Source organism: Littorina saxatilis, linkage group LG13 (genome assembly GCF_037325665.1).
Source record: "Littorina saxatilis isolate snail1 linkage group LG13, US_GU_Lsax_2.0, whole genome shotgun sequence".
NCBI lineage: Eukaryota > Metazoa > Mollusca > Gastropoda > Littorinimorpha > Littorinidae > Littorina > Littorina saxatilis.
Window position 1 is genome coordinate 19,262,781 of NC_090257.1, and position 16,873 is coordinate 19,279,653.

Below are 16,873 nucleotides of genomic sequence, written 5' to 3' on the forward strand. Positions count from 1 at the left end.
CATTGTTATTTTGAGCGGGCCGAGACAAGTTTCTTCTTCAAAATCGGCCATTTCCACGTGCGAATGAGCAAACGGAAGTAGTAATGTTGCTAAATTTAACCCTCGACTTGGCCATTCGGAATACTGTACAGTCGGTCGACTGCGGTTGTCCGCGGGTGACGATGACTCACTCATGAAACGCGCTTTTCGGTGGCCCGTCGAGCAACCACTGTCGACCGACTGTCAGTCTGTTCACTGCGATCCTATGAAACTGGCCCCTGGACACTGGTCACACACCACGAACGGTGATGCCACTAAACCATTTTTATGTACCGTATTTTCCGGGTCATAAGGCGCGACTTTTTTCCTCGAGTTTGACGCCTGCGCCTTGTATAAGGAAGCCCCTAATCCCTGTATGAAATACGAAAAAAATCAAAGAGACCGCCTGAGTACCAGTCAAACAACTTGTGATAATGCATGTTTCAGCTACTAGGTACTACCCTGGCCAAGTTTCCTCTCAAGACATCAAAGAGACCGCCCCATAGGTTAAACTCGGTCACTGACCCCGGTGCAGGAAGTGTTTCCTCTCTCAGATGTGACAGGGGAACCACCTCTCATAGGTAAAACCTGGGAAGAAGGTCAGTGTCTATAAACAAGGCAACCCAGCTATCACAATGGACCTGCCTTTGATCTCGCGGCACACACAGAGCACACATATTTCCACTCTGTATTCTTCCTTTGATGTGCGGCTTATTTTCATTCTTCAACGGTTTGTTACCGGTATACTTTTTCAATTTTGGTGCGCCCTATCGGCCCCCTGGGTGACTGGATTACAATTTTTTTAAAAGAAGGGTTATGCGCTGTAGCGCCTTGTAACCCGGAAAATACGGTAACTTTTTTTTTATCGATCCTGAACAAATATTGTCAGCTTCCCTTTAAACCTTATTTTTATGTTGAAAACTCTTGGCTTCTCTTAAAACCAAAGAAAAGACAAAATAGAAAAGCCACTCGATCAGTGATTACCTCGATTGGAGCCCACTCCAACTGTACTTCTCTGCTTCCCTTGGCTGAAAACAGTAAGTAAATCAAATTAGCGAAGCATATGAAACTGAAAAAGTACATCTTAGTACATCTGTATCATAAACATGTATAACACATGCCCACACCCTTGCAGTATTGGCGTTAACCGGTAATTACTGGTATTTTACCAGTTGAAACGAGAAAATACCGGAACAAAATTGGCTGCCGGTACATGTATGACCTACCGGTTGATTTTAAGAATTAACAGGGTTTTTTTTGCTGGTAAAACAATAAAACCAGTACTCTGAGTTGGAATCTTAATGGTGCCAATGACCTGCCTACGTTTTTTGTGTGGACTGTTTGCATCATAAAAGTTTGCGTACCGGTTTGAAAAAATACTAGCGCCATCACTGCCCTTGTTAACCACCACCAGACCTGGGAACCCCTGTTTTATACTTGAGTATTCTCAATTTTTTTTAGCGTATTTTCAGAAAAATGAGTGTACTCCACACAACATTTGAACATTGATGATTCAAACATGCTTTGCATGCGTCCGTTGCTTAAAGGCACAGTAAGCCGCCCATAAACCATCACAGATACTGTCACTGTCAGGCTTTTACACACAGTACAAACACCATTTCATTTAAACACTCACCGCTTGAGAACGTCCTAGGTGCCCTCCGTAAAGAGCGAGCAATTTTCAAAGAATTTATTTTTGCGTGGTTTATCTTACCCCTGAGCCATTGTGAACCCGTGTGATCCAGTTTCCCTTTTTCACAATGCAGTCGTCAGTTAGTAATTTGAATGCGACTCGCTGTGAGCTTATCTGCAATAGTATATTATGTACCTCTTACTATGCACGAAACAAACGGCTGTGGTCCACAAGAACTCTCGCGATGGCTTTGACTGTTCGGAGGAACTGGCGATAGGCATAAACCGTCGTCTGCTATGAGAAGCACGACCTTGTGTGACCCAGCTTCCAGGCGTTTCTTTTTTCAAACTTTCAAAACTTCGAATTGTACTGATCTTGTCTTGATGAAAAAAGAATTCTTTTATGATTTAAGAATGTTTGTGTAACAAGCTGTCCATTTATTATTTAGACTAGCAGTTAAGCCCGGCTTCGCCTGGGAGTAAGCGGAGCCCTGTAGCAATTTAAGACGCTCGCTATCCCATTATCATTAGCTTTACCTCCTTTGTTTGGATACAAAAAAAGAGTTATCTCCCTTACCTTCTAGAAATTTCCGGAACTGTCCAGTTAATTTTTCATTCTTCATTTCTTCCCCTCATAGGAGCAATAGCGAGTCACTAATATCACTGGCATGATGTGCTTGCTACAGGTGAACAGTAGGCACTGAACTGGTCTTGCACCATATAGGCTGTATTCAATAAATGGGAGGTCCATAATCTGAGAAAGGAAACAATGAATCAAGAAACTAAAACCCTGGTGCACATTTGCGGCACCTAGAGAGTGTACGTGCACACTATCTTGTTCCTGCCTCTTGCCATCTCAGAGGTATGGCGACCACAGACAGACAGACACACACACACACTTGAGGCGGAGGAGGATTGGAGGGCTGGCAGCGCAGCGGCGTCGGCAGCGGCGGTGGTGGTCAGGTGCACATCTTCACAGTCACAGGAGTGCACATGCACGACATCGTCTTCCTGCCCCCTCCCTTCTCGGAGCTTTGGCGATCACAGACAGACACACACACACACAGACAGACAGACACTCTCTTTTATTTATATGTATGTATAGATAGATTTATAAAGTTAGGTCTAGCGCCAAAACGCACCACGGTCCGATTGTCTACTGAGACAATCCGCAAAATTAATTCTTTGAAAATTGCTCGCTCTTTACGTAGGGCACCTAGGATGTTCCCGTTTGGTGAGCGTTCAAATGGAAGGGTGTTTGTACTGTGTGTAAAAGCCTGACAGTATCTGTGATGGTTTACGGAAGGCACACTGTGCCTTTAAGTTTACCAATACATTTAAAAAAATGCTACTTTGAATGTTTAACGACAAAAGATCAAATGCCGAGTTATACAGTTATTTTAATTCATTAAAATAAACAATGCCCAAGTAACTACACAAAACAGACAGGGATGCGCTTGTGAAGAAAAGTATTCTACGAATGTTTCTCGTCTTATTTTTTTTCCACCGACTGTACTGATCGTATTTTAGTCAATCAGGCATACACAATTTGGCGAAATCATACGGGTTCCCAGGTCTGCACCACCATCTGATGAACACACTGATGTGAATACCAAACATGGCTTCATAATCATAGAGAAACAAAAGTGTACAAATCCAGACATGCTTAATAGCAAAAAAACGTTGATTTCTGCTCAATAACCCTGTTTTCTTTCTTATCTAAAGCAAGAATTCACATGATCACATCTGCAGTATTCAGAACATGTTTCCCCAAGAGGATTCCACAGAACAGGTACAGTGGAACCCCCTTTTAAAACACCCTTATTTAAGATCTCCCCCCTTTTAACCTCTTCACTGCCACAGTATAACAGCATTTTGGTATTCCTGTGCGCCAGGGCAAAATTTCGCTTTCTTCGGTAGGTTCACTAATCTGTTCACTGCTCGATCATTTATTGAGATATCTCTTAGATCTTTGGCATGTGTTTTGCTTATACCCTTGGCTATTATAGGATGACATGATCATTGGACTTTGTTTGTGATTGTTATAGTAAAAATTGATATAATGACCATTTTTGTCAAAAATTACAGTTTCCGGACTTACACACACACACACATTGCAGCACATAAAACCACACAAAACACTGCTAAAACTGGTGTCAAACATCAGGTACTCACATTACAGACCATAAAAGTATTCTTCTGTGTGGTAATCCATAAATCACTTCTTGTAGAGCTTCCAGAACACTGTATCGCTTGAAAACAGGTCTACGAGTTGAGGTACAACTTTCGGCCGCCATTGTGAATATTAGATCGGTTCTCACATGTCTAGGCACAGTGGTGAGTTGTCAACACGTGGTAGTAGCTTATCCGAATGGTCTATGGGAAAGAACTGTGTTTAGAACCCCTACAAGTACTTGGACAGTGGTTACCTCCCATTTAGTTTTCAGAAATGTCCTGAAATGTTGTTGACACAAATCCCACGTACGAGATACGGTTATGGGCGTACGACTAACCAAAAATGACCACGTATTACATACGGGGTGGGCAGTGAAGGGGTTAAGACCATACTTTTTTCCTCTCAATTCATAACCTATGTCAATTTACCCCCATTTTAAGACTCCCTCCATTTTAAGACTCCCTCCATTTTAAGACTCCCTCCATATTAAGACCTGATTTTCTCAGATTTTTGAAGGTCTTAAAAGGGGGGTTCCACTGTACACAAGTTTGGATGGTACACAGAGGTGTAGGTTATAGTGTCCATTTCTCAATTTGGGGTTGTAGTAATGTACTTTAGAACTGAACACTTACATTTATACTCCACGCCTCCTTTCAGCGTGTGAATGTAGTCTTGAATCTGAAAGCAAAAGGTAAATATATAAAACAAATATTAAGTAACATTTCTCCTCATAAAGAAAAGACAGACATAACCTCCATGTATATACCATTTTTCGCATGGGGTGGGAAAGAGGGGGTGGGGGAGAGGTGCACAAGACGCAAGCACAAGTGCGCACAGAAAATATCCTGTGGTCCATGTCAGAGTTTGGTGGGTTATAGAAACATGAAAATACAAATCATGCATCCCCCGAAAACAGTGTATGGCTGCCAAAATGGTGGGTGGGAATGGTCATACCTGTAAAATCCTTGGGAGAAGAGGATTTGTATTTTTGACCAAAACATGATATTTAACACAGATCTTGATAATCATTGTTCAACAGGACCTCTAAGTAAATAGAATAATGACTGTCTCAATTTTTGTGTGAAATGTCATATTTTGGTTAAAAACGATGCAGGCGATGTACACACTCCGACTTTGAAAACTGTTTTAAGATACATGTACATACCTCGGCCTTTGATCGTGTTGGAATGCATCTACACAGGTTGTCCCAGTCCTGGTGAGGGTGTCTGAAAACGACAACAACAGAAAATAGATATTTTTCAATCTTCTTCTTCTTCTGTGTACGTGGGCTGAAACTCCCACATACACTCGTGTTTTTTTTGCATGAATGTTTTTTTTATGTGTACAGTAAAACCTGTCTCTAACGGACACCCTTGGGGAATGGTAATAGTGTCCCTATTAGACAGGTGTCCCTTCTTCACAGGTGGAGGGGCCGGGGCAATATTTTACAAAGAGCACGTAAAATGAACAAGTTTTGTCAGTCCTGTAGTACGGTATGTATTTATTGGATTGAACATGAGACTCACTGAAAATGTGAGTAAACAAATGATACATGTAGCAAACAACAACAACAACACCCCCCCCTACCCCGTTCCCTACACACACTGTGCATTCAAACTTACGCAAGTCGGACGTCACAAAGCTAAAAATAGCTGACTCTTCATCAGTCATTCAACGGGAAATTCCGCAGTGTGTCTTGACCAAATTGGGTCAGCTCTTGTTTCATTCAGTTTTTCTAGTCTCAGCATAAATGCATGGAACAAGAATTTAGCTGTGTTAACTATTGTTTCCTTCGAACGATTGCTTACAAAGAGAGAGAGATCATCACGTCTTCTTTTTCCGATTTGATCCTCGCGATCTGTGTTTTACCACATCCCATCTCCTTCGCCACATCTCGGCATGATTGGCCGCTATCTAGTTTTTTCAAGGCAGCGACACGCTGCTCTAAAGTCAACGCTTTTCTTTTTCCTGCTGGAGATTCCATTTTCAAACACAGTAGTCTACTGTTGCTTTTGGTTGTGACTGTATCCACAATGCGGAAAAGCGAAAGTGAGCGAAGCGAAAGTGAGTGAGCGAAAGTGGGTCTCCATCTAAACAAGCCACTGATTGGTCAGAAAAGGGACAGGACAACCAATCAACAACCATTTGTGCTACGGCTACGGCTGCCGAGCACTGACTGCATAACAGTCGAGTTTTCGAAGTTGCGTTTTTATGTACGTTGTGTCCGTTTGTGACAGTGTTTACACTTCCTACGGTCCGAAAAATCGTGTCCGCGTCCGTAAGTGGCAGGTGTCCGCCCGTTAAAGGTTAGTTATTGTTGAAATTGTGTTCGTGCCATGGTAAACTGTCCGTATGTAGCAGGTGGCCGTTACAACAAGGGTCCGCTGGACTCAGGTTTTACTGTATGACCGTTTTTGCCCTGCAATGTAGCCAGCCATACGCTTTCTTTCTTTCTTTATTTGGTGTTTAACGTCGTTTTCAACCACAAACGTTATATCGCGACGGGGAAAGGGGGGGAGATGGGATAGAGCCACTTGTTAATTGTTTCTTGTTCACAAAAGCACTAATCAAAAAATTGCTCCAGGGGCTTGCAACGTAGTACAATATATGACCTTACTGGGAGAATGCAAGTTTCCAGTACAAAGGACTTAACATTTCTTACATACTGCTTGACTAAAATCTTTACAAACATTGACTATATTCTATACAAGAAACACTTAACAAGGGTAAAAGGAGAAACAGAATCCGTTAGTCGCCTCTTACGACATGCTGATACCGTCTGTAAATAAGTTCACCTCCATTTTAAGACTCCCTTTCTGATTCTCTTTACATTTGTGAAGGCTTTGAAAAGGGGTTCCACTGTGTGTGTGTGTGTTGTGTGTTAGCATGCTAATGTGTGTGTTGTGTGTTAGCATGCTAATGTGTGTGTTGTGTGTTAGCATGCTAATGTGTGTGTTGTGTGTTAGCATGCTAATGTGTGTGTATGTGTGCGTCAGCATGTTACTATTGTTAGAGTCAGTGAGTGTGTGAGCATGCTAGTGTGTGTGGTGTGTGTTAGCATGCTAATGTGTGTGTATGTGTGCATTAGCATGTTAGTCAGTGTGTGTGTGTGTGTGTGTGTGTGTGTGAGCATGCTTGTGTGTGGTGTGTGCTAACATGCTAATGTGTGTGTATGTGTGCGTCAGCATGTTAGAGTCAGTGAGTGTGTGAGCATGCTAGTGTGTGTGGTGTGTGTTAGCATGCTAATGTGTGTGTATGTGTGCGTTAGCATGTTAGTCAGTGTGTGTGTGTGTGAGCATGCTTGTGTGTGGTGTGTGCTAGCATGCTAATGTGTGTGTATGTGTGCGTTAGCATGTTAGTCAGTGTACATGTGTGTGTGAGCATGCTAGTGTGTGTTATCATAATGTGTGGGTATGTGTGCGTTAGCATGTTGGAGTCAGTGTGTGTGAGCATGCTAGTGAGTGTGGTGTGTGTTAACATGCTAATGTGTGCGTTAGCATGTTAAAGTCAGTGTGTATGTGTGTGCAACTATAACGTTCATAAACTTCCCCTGACTCACTTTTTCAGAGCGTCCAGCAGCTGTTTCTTCTCGTTGATGGACCAGATCTTGCAGGGTGCTCCTTTTCCTTTGGTGACCGCCTTGACATAGGCCGCCGTCCTTTCCGACCAGTTGGGAATGGCTCTGCCTGTGCTCACGCCCCGCACCCTGGTCTTTTCCACTTTCACTTTTTTTCGAAGCGGCCCAGGTGGCTGTGGGTATAATTTTCTAGTCGATTTCTTGGGTTGTTGCTTTGTTGGAAAAGGCTCAACATACGCCATGACTGGTTTGCTGTACAGACTGACACCAGAGGAAATGATTCATTATTTTTGTATTATCCACAACCAGACATATACTTTACTTACACAAAATTTACTTCTATTTCTAAAGAGAAGAATAAGTGTTGTTCCCAGTTGGACCTGGATTGAAAATATGTAAAATTTGAAATGTGCTGGCTAAAACACAATGTGTTCTGTCAGAAGACCTTCAAGTTCAACATGGCAAAACTATTGATTCATCAGATGAAAAGAGTATGTGTCAGGGACTGAATATTGAGACCTGAATACAACACTGCAGTCAATGAAGTCAATTGATTACAGAGACATTTCTTTTTAACATTCGACTTTGCAAGAGTCTAGAAACAAAAACTACGTTATGTGAGGGAGTGGTCGACATGTTTTTCATGGATTCTGTCAAAGTAAAAAGTGATGACTAAATCAAATGTGCATTCCAAAAAAGCAAAAAAGAAACTTCGATTTCACATTTACAAAGTACACTACAGTAGTACCTGCCATATCCGGTCACCCATTAGTCATTGCAAAGGTGACCGCAAATATCAGGTGGCCGTTCATTACAGGCCCCCTCCTCCTCCAAAAAAAAACCAAAAACACGATCAAGTTTTCATGAAGAAAAGAAAGCGATCATCCACGAGCCGCCGATTCATTGTCTCTGTTAGTTTTGCTTTTGTTTATACATCTTAATTATTTGCGTGTTTAACTCGATCGTCCTGGCTAAGCTATTGTTTCGTATGTTTCTATGTGTGTTGTTTGGATTATTATATATGTATTTGAGTGTCAGATAAACAAGTGTTTCAAACTCACATCAGCTGTGATCGATCCGGAAGTGACTACCGTAAATGTACATGTATGCGCATGTCTGTATTTACAGTTTGCGCATGCGTAAGTATTCTCTGCTGAAATTAATAACCTTCACTCGATCTTTGCTCTAAAGTCAGCACCAGTCTTTTCTTTGTTGGAGTTTGTGTTGCCATTCTGAAAGACTGACTGACTGACTGAACAAATTCTTGACGGGCTTGCAAAGGCTTCAAATAATCACTCAACAATCACTCACGTCTTCATTCACGAAACAAACAAACACAAACACGCAGCGATCGCTCACACTCCAATGTAAACAAAAACAATCTTGAGTTTGACTCGTCAGCTTTATTAACAGGCGATACATGTGTTAACAGTTATAGAAAGTGGACAGGTGCTGATTTCTAACGGCCAGATAGCAGGTGGGAGGTGGGTGGGCGGGGAGAGCCACAGGCGCTCGCCCGCGAAAGTGACAAGTGGCCGTTAAGTGGCCGCTCCTGTCGAGTAAGAGGGGCACCTTAGGGCAAAAATCAGTGACCGTTGACCGCGTCAGACAGGTTAACGGCCATTAAGAGTCAATTATAGAAGGAAAACTCATTAGTCATGGGAAAGCTGGCCGCTCCAGGCAGGTTCACGCCCACGAAAGGGCCGGAAATGGAAGGGACTACTGTACACGTATTCACAATGCCTTAACACTGAAGTACTTCACAAACTAAACACAACATTACATAACACTATGTTCAGGATTTTCCATTCACAATCGGCTGGGTAACAAGAAAAAAGTCAAAAAAAGATCAAAAACAATGGAAATGTTCAGAGTTTTATGACGGGCGCAGTGGTGTAGTGGATAAAGGACATCGGCCTCCTATTCTTAATGGGACGATCATGAGTTGGGTGAAGGGTGGAGATTTTTTCGACCTCCCAGGTCAACTTATGTGCAAACCTGCTAGTGCCTTATCTATATATATATACGACTTGTGTCTGTCTGTCTATCTGTGTGTGTGTGTGTGTGTGTGTGTGTTTGAGTGTTTGATCGCCATGCACGGCCAAAGTTCTCGATGGATCTGCTTCAAATTTGGTGTCCATATTCAGATACACCCGAAACAAAATCTGGTCGATGAGATATTTCAATACGTGCTCTCAGCGCGCAGCGCTGAACCGATTTTGGTTCCACCTCAGCTATTTTGGTTCCACCTCAGCTACCCGGGCCCCCATACCGACACACCAAAGCCAAAGTTCTCGGTGGATCTTTTTCAAATTTGGACACCGTATTCAGCTACACCCCGGACACAATATCATCGATGAGATATTTCAACACGTGCTCTCAGCGCGCAGCGCTGAACCGAATTTGGTTTTTGTGTTCATTTCACCATTATAAGTAACTCTTCCTTATCTTCTCATCTTCTCCATGTTTTCAGCGTTTACCTCCCTTCCTTCATATGGTGCACTATAGTATCTTCGGATATTCCCGGCGTTCTGTTACTATTTTTAGAAGGTCACCGCAGTGTCCAGAACGTAAATTGGACCCGTAAATTATCCTCACTGTAAAAGTGCAAAGGTCGAATCTTCTTCTTCTTCTTCTCGATCGCTCAGACAGGGACTCCGGAACTTCTGATGAAGTCTGTAGTACAGCGAAGACTCTGCAGGGTGCCGAAGATCTTCTCCTGAACTGGTGTGTCAGCAGACCATGTTTCTGCTCGTAGTTTCTGGTGGATTGGACAGTGTTGGAGGAGGTGTTCCACTGTCATGTCTGCGATGCCACAGTGGCATACAGGCGTGTCCCCAATGTGGAATTTTGAGAACATGTGATGCCTGAGTCTGCAGTGGCCGGTTCTCAGGCGCACAATGATGACCTGGTCTTTTCTGGAGAGTTGATAGTAACTGTCTCTAGGGTTGTATTGAGGGTGTTGTTGCAGCCACCTTTTCCGTTGCTTCTCTTTTACAATGGTTTTTGCCTCACCAAATGTAACTTGCTGGTTCTCTTGTGGTAGCTTCCCTCCTTCTTTCGCCAGCCTGTCAGCTTCCTCATTCCCTTGTATGTTGCAGTGTGATGGTATCCATTGGATAACTGTTTTCTCTGTGGATTGCTGCAATGTAGTGAGGGCAGTTGCAAGTTCACTAACGTCCTGGTTTTGGGGGTTGGAGAGTGCTTGCAGCACAGAGAGTGCGTCAGAGAAGATGACTATCTTCCTGCAGATGGTATCTCCTGGGAGCATCAGAGAGTTTTTTAGCACACCAGCGGCTTCCTTCAGTGCTTCTGCCTCGGCCTTGTAGTTGGTGGAGAATTTCCCTGTTGCGATTGACTTCTTTATTGGAGCAGCATCTTTTCGACAGATAAGGATACCTCCACCGCCGTTTCGTGTTGCTTTTTCGGCTGATCCGTCAGTGTATGCGTGGGTCCACTCTTCATTTGGGTACGTTTGGCTGATGTACTCTAGTGTAAGCGCCTTCCTTTCTGCTTCAGACTGGACTTGTTTCTGCAGGATTCCTGGGACAGTTGTACATATCTCAGGGAACTCCTTTCTTTTCCAAGTTGGGAGTGTTGTGGGAATTGAGATTGGTGCAGTCGCTTGTTCCATCAGGTCTGGGTCCCGTCTTTCCAGTCTTCGTGCTTGGTGAAGGAAACTCTCCCTCTTCAGTCTGCATTTGGTGGGCATTGATGTCCGTTCATGCATTGGGTGTGCTTGCATTCTCTTGTATTTTGCATATTGCAAGAGAGTCTTGGTGTCCCGTCTGCTCTCAAGAGCCTCGAGTCCAGTTAGTGTTTCCATTGCCTGAATTGGAGTTGATCTCATAGCTCCCGTGATGATTCTTGAGGCTTGATTTTGTATCTTGCTTGCTCGGTCTAAGCTTGACTTTGCTGCTGTTCCCCAGGCTGCCATCCCATACTCCAAAACTGGTCTGATTCTCCCGGTGTAGAGTGTCTTCTGGACATTGTAGTCTGCCCCCCAAGTCGTTCCTGACAGTTTCAAAGGTCGAATCAATTTATAGCCACGCGAAAAATACACTGTCATCTCTGTGTTTGTGTGTGTGTGTGTGTGTGTGTGTGTGTCTCTATGTGAGCAACACCTGTGCATTGTTCAGTTCTGTTTGTGATGTGGTCTGGCGGCTTTTGTGTAATTTTATGTACTGGCCTTCCTTTGAGAAGCCATAACAGTTCAAAAGGGCTTAGAGATAAGCTCTAACTTGCTCAGTCCTGTTTGAGTGGAGTTCGCCTCCAAAGGTGATTAACACGGTTACATTCGTCGACAAGGATGGGACTCGATATGGTCAGGAATGGCATTATGGCCACTGAATCATTTTCGTGCTGTTCCCATTCCACGAATCTGGGAGGGACCTAAGCTTGGCGGGTCCATTGTTCGGACCCGGCGAAGCCGGTGTATGGCTCTAAGTACTTCTTCCCGGCGAAGCCGGATACCCGGCGAAGCGGGTATTCATTCTAGTATATATATATATATATATATATATTCCCCTTCGTGTGTACACGCAAGCACATGGGTGAAAGCTATGAAAATCAAATTGACTGAAAATTTTTTGAGGCAGGGGTCCAGGGGCCGCCCAGGCCCTGGCGGGGTACGGGGCAGGGCCCCGTTAGGGGGTCCAGGGGGGCAACGCCCCCCGGCCGAAAACGAATTTTTGCATTATACATTGTGATTTTGTGGCCTTTCCTGGCAAAAAAATACACTTTTTGTCACTATCATGCAGGTCAAAAAAATACCTTCAGATTCTAATGATATGGTAAAAAGGAAAAACAAAATAGCAACTAAGCAGTAGCATCTCTTATAGTGCAAAGTTCTCAAGGAAAAGCACTTGAGTTTCAAGCACCAAACTTATCACACACAGTTTTAGTTTCATGAACTCCAACCAGTCCCATCGCCTTTGTTGGCTAGACCAGCATCAATAAGATCTGTCCATGCGTTTTCCGCAGAAATCATGTCACCACTTCGTAATGCCTGCCAAAACGCGAGAACTTTTTTTATCGTGATGCAGAGCGAATCCGAAAGCGAAGAAACCTCACCTACGGGGTTTACCGCATAGCAGTTCGAAAACGCGTTCCGCTTTAAAAAAAAAAAAAAAAAAAAAAAAAATTTTTTTTTTGTTAATTTTTTTTTTTTAATAAAAATTGCGGATTGACGGAATTTCCGTCAGACTTATTTTCAGATTGACGGATTTCAGTCAATTGACGGGCTACTTTCACCCATGCAAGCACAAGACCAAGTGCGCACGGAGAAGATCTTGTAATCCATGTCGGAGTTCGGTGGTTTATAGAAACACAAAAATATCCAGCATGCTTCCCCCGAAATCAGCGAATGCTGCCTGAATGGCGGGGTCAAAACGGTCATAGACGTAAAAATCCACTCATGCAAAAAAAAATAATAGGTGTGGTTACGGTAACATATCCAAACAAAATAGGGTAGGTAGGTAGGCAATCATTTTTTTTTTTTTTTTACTTTTTTTTCTAATGTGTACAAATTAAACCTTTTTGACAGGGAAATAAGTGTGCGACACGGGCGCTTTCGCTTTCATTGCGTTTTTTGCACTCGTTTTTTTTTTTTTTTTTTTTGACAAATGTAATAAAAAAGTTATAGGATCGGCCCCTAAAAATAGGGTAGGTCGGGTTACCGTAACCACACCTATTTTTTTTTTAGGCCTCATGCAAAAACATGAGTGAACATGGGAGAATTAGCCCATGAATTTAAAAACGATGATGAACAAAGAAGAAGAAGAGAATAAGAAGAGAGTGTTCAGTGTTTCTTCGCCTCTTAATTGTCACTGGCCTGTTTTAATAAAAAATACTTGTCTACATTTTTTTTAGACAAGGAGAGCACACACTGTCTCACAGTCACATGCAGTCACAGTGTTTGTGAGAATTCAGAACGACAAAAGACAATTAAATTATGGAAAAGTTTGATCAAAAACCAAAACTACAACCAAATGACCGCAGGCAAACGAACAAAAATGCTTTGAAATAAAAATTAAACGGAAGACAATATGCTCCCATCGAACTGACACAAAAGCTGGTTTGTCAACAACCCACCGAACATCTTAGGCCTAAAAAAAAAATAGGTGTGGTTACGGTAACATAGCCCCCAAAAAATAGGGTAGGTAGGTAGGCAATCACTTTTTTTTTTTTAACTTTTTTTTTCTAATGTGTACAAATTAAACCTACTTGACAGGGAAATAAGTGTGCGACTCGGGCGCTGTCGCTTTCATTGCGTTTTCTGCACTTGGGTTTTTTGTTTTTTTTTGTTTTTTTACAAATGTAATAAAAAGTTATAGGGTCGGCCCCTAAAAATAGGGTAGGTCGGGTTACCGTAACCACACCTATTTTTTTTTTTGGCCTTATAAGTTATAACTCCCCACCAAAGATTTCTAATTTCAGCTACAAGTTGTACAACAGAAAATTCTGAGACAATTACCGCTCTAACTTCTTTTGACTGTTGTATTAGTATAAAGGTACACGCAAGTGTTTTCTATGAAACAAGACAAATAATTTGAAACGTTGCCCTGCAAACAACAAATATTTTGTTCCCAAATGTTCTAAGGGAAGTTACTCCTACAACAGGTTCTTCGAGGTCTGCGCTGGCATTGATAGAAAACGGTATATTTTTCGTTACTAACAGATACTTATTGACATTTCCGCCGTGGAGTCGTCATCACATTACTCAAGCAATATAATCGCTGAAACCTTTCTGTCGCTTCTCACCTACAGGAGGAATTTCGGCTTTTATTGTTCGTCTCTCAGAAGTTTCTGCACAGCTTTCCGTCCAAGCGGGAAATGACGTAGAAGAGAAGGGAGACAAGCATGGATTCAGGCGTTTGTTGGGTTGTCTCTCTTACACTACTGGCCTGACTACGTCTGTTCTTCGTCGACTTCACTGGCTAAAAACAGTAATAATGATCGGTGATAAACTTTTTTTAAAAGAAAACTTGTCTGCACATTTTAAGAAGTGCTGACACCAGAGATAACAAACGAAATACGGATTTAACGTGCTAATTTCCAAGTTAACGAGTGAAGCCTGAGCCGGTATCAGACCTATTCCACAAAACTTTCCTTAGCGGATTATGACTTCATTCAGTTATTCTGCAGAAAAACAGAAATGCTGGAGAAAAAACGTTTTTTTTCTGCAGCATTTCTGCATAATGTCATCTTCCGCCGAAGCATCGTTATTTTCTGCAGCAAAACAGTTTTGCTGCAGCATAGTCAAGTGTTTACATGTTTTTCTGCAGCATTATTGCGATTAACTTTTTCTTCGGAATAAACTGTGACAGTTTTTCTCCAGAAAAACCAACGTTCTTGTAAAGTAGCGTTTGTACACACTAATTTCTAAGATAACGACTAAAACTTGAATATGAGGAATCAGACTCTTTTCTCTCATGAAATCACTACTAAATAAATTAGTAGAGTTCTACTGTGGGTACATAAAACAAAAAACAACAACAATTAAATGCATATGATCACACCTGAAGCAAGACAAGTTAAGGAACAACGGAATAAAACACACAGTTACTTTACCGGCAAATCAGTTACAACTTCATTTCATTTTTCATTTGAGATACCTTGAATATAATTATGGGGTATACGACTTTTGCGAATTACCGATACCCATACATTTCAATTTCAAGAAATAAGGCCTTATTTCTAAAATAATGCCTTATTTTTTATGGGCCTATTTTTTAAGGCCTTATTACTTTACGGCCTTATTTCAGAATAAGGCCTAAACAGAAATAAGGCCTTATTTTTTTAAGGTCATACTGGAAATAATGCCTTAAAATAAGGCCTTAAAAAAATAAGGCCTTAAAACAATAAGGCCTTATTTTTTTAAGGCCTTGTTTTTGTGCCTCTCAGGACAATGCTGGTACACAGAGAGAGCGGCGTTAGAGAGAGAAGAGAGACAGAACAGACAGACAGACAGACAGACAGAAAGAACTTGAACAGAGAGAGACGAAGAGAGACAGTCAGGTTTTAGGCGCAAGCCTAGTCTTAAAACATGTCTTGACTACACCTGACTGAGGGGGATGGAGTGGGGGGAGGGCTCGATGATTGAAAGATCCGGCGCTCATTAAAAGAGAGAGACCTATATTTGTTGATTTTAGTGGAACAAACAGACGGACTGACAGACAGATAGACCGACGGACTGACGAACGAACCGACGGACTCGGACAGACTGACAGACAAAAAGAGAAAGATAGAAAGAGAGAGAGAGGGAGAGAGAGAGTTTGTGTGTGTGTGTGGGTTTGTGTGTTTGTGTGTGTGTGTGTGTGTGTGTGTGTGTGTGTGTGTATGTATGTGTATGTGTGTGTGTGTCACAGTGTGTGTGCGTGTGTGTGTCTGTGTGTGTTGTGTGTTGGTGTGTTGGTATGTCTGTGTGTATCTGTGTGTCTATGTGTCTACGTGTGTGTGTGTGTGTGTGTGTGTGTGTGTGTGTGTCGTGTGTGTGTGTGTGTGTGTGTGTGTGTGTGTGTGCGTGCGTGCGGCGTGCGTGTGCCGGTCTGTGTGTGTGTGTGTGTGCCTGTGTGTGTGTGTGTGTGGGTGTGTGTGTGTGTGTGTGCCTGTGTGTTGTGTGTTGTGTGTGTGCCTGTGAGTGTGTGTGTTTTTTTTTATTCTTTGGTGCTCCACGGTTAAATTTCAATTTGAACACAAGAAGGGAAATAACTACGTATAAGTGAAAAACGAAAGCTGCTTTTACATAGGAGGTAACTTCCCTTCTTTTGGCTATTCAGTGGTTGTGCAATTTACAAGGAAATACAAGAAAATTGGTTGATTAAAATCAACATGGCCGAAGCAATGTTTTCATAAAAGAAGCGGTATTGTACGGGCACATGTTGAATTTGGGTTACATGTGTTGCAGAGTATCTGAAAATTCGTAGGCATAAAAACATGCAAAGAAGAGTGATAGGTCCCTGTTGTGAAGTATTGTCAAGTGGATACATTGATTACTTATGTATCACACTAGTTTTGCTGTTACAGCAGTCCCTCTCATGAACGGACACCCTTGGGCCAGTGCAAACCTGTCCGTACATTGCAGGTGACCGGTCACGGGAGAGCCCCCCCCCCTCCCCATCACACACACTCAGGCACACTGACGGACTGAGTGAGTCTTTGCTACTGGTGAACGAGCTCTACTTGTCCTAAAACAATAAGGTCAAACTACTACAACTTATAACTGAAAGGAAAAAAACTGTCCTGTAAATATGACGTTACATCAACAGTGTCAGAAAAAGAGAGATAAAAGAAATCCTCAAATTCCTGAGGTTGACTCACCCTCTCAGATGTGCCTTTAAAACAGTTGAATGCCAGGCTGTGCACAGTCCATGTACAAAACATGTGTCTGCAGGAAAAGATCTAATCAATTTAAAGAGAGAGAAACAGACTGAGAGTCATGGATGAAGAAGAAGAGGGGTAGATAGGAA

The 16,873-nt window shown here is 42.4% G+C and overlaps 1 protein-coding gene across 1 annotated transcript in view; it reads right to left on the reverse strand.

Moving 5' to 3' along the window:
* LOC138983782 (uncharacterized) overlaps nucleotides 1–14,238 on the reverse strand; it is a 30,039-nt gene extending 15,801 nt beyond the window's left edge. Inside the window, exons 1-5 of the mRNA XM_070357106.1 lie at nucleotides 14,166–14,238; nucleotides 7,386–7,664; nucleotides 4,992–5,052; nucleotides 4,459–4,504; nucleotides 1,003–1,046 (exon numbers count right to left, since the gene is read on the reverse strand). Coding sequence (XP_070213207.1) covers nucleotides 1,003–1,046; nucleotides 4,459–4,504; nucleotides 4,992–5,052; nucleotides 7,386–7,645 — 411 coding nt within the window. The 5' untranslated portion in view covers nucleotides 7,646–7,664; nucleotides 14,166–14,238. The remainder of the gene's footprint in view (nucleotides 1–1,002; nucleotides 1,047–4,458; nucleotides 4,505–4,991; nucleotides 5,053–7,385; nucleotides 7,665–14,165) is intronic.
* Between the last annotated feature and the right edge of the window lie 2,635 nt (nucleotides 14,239–16,873).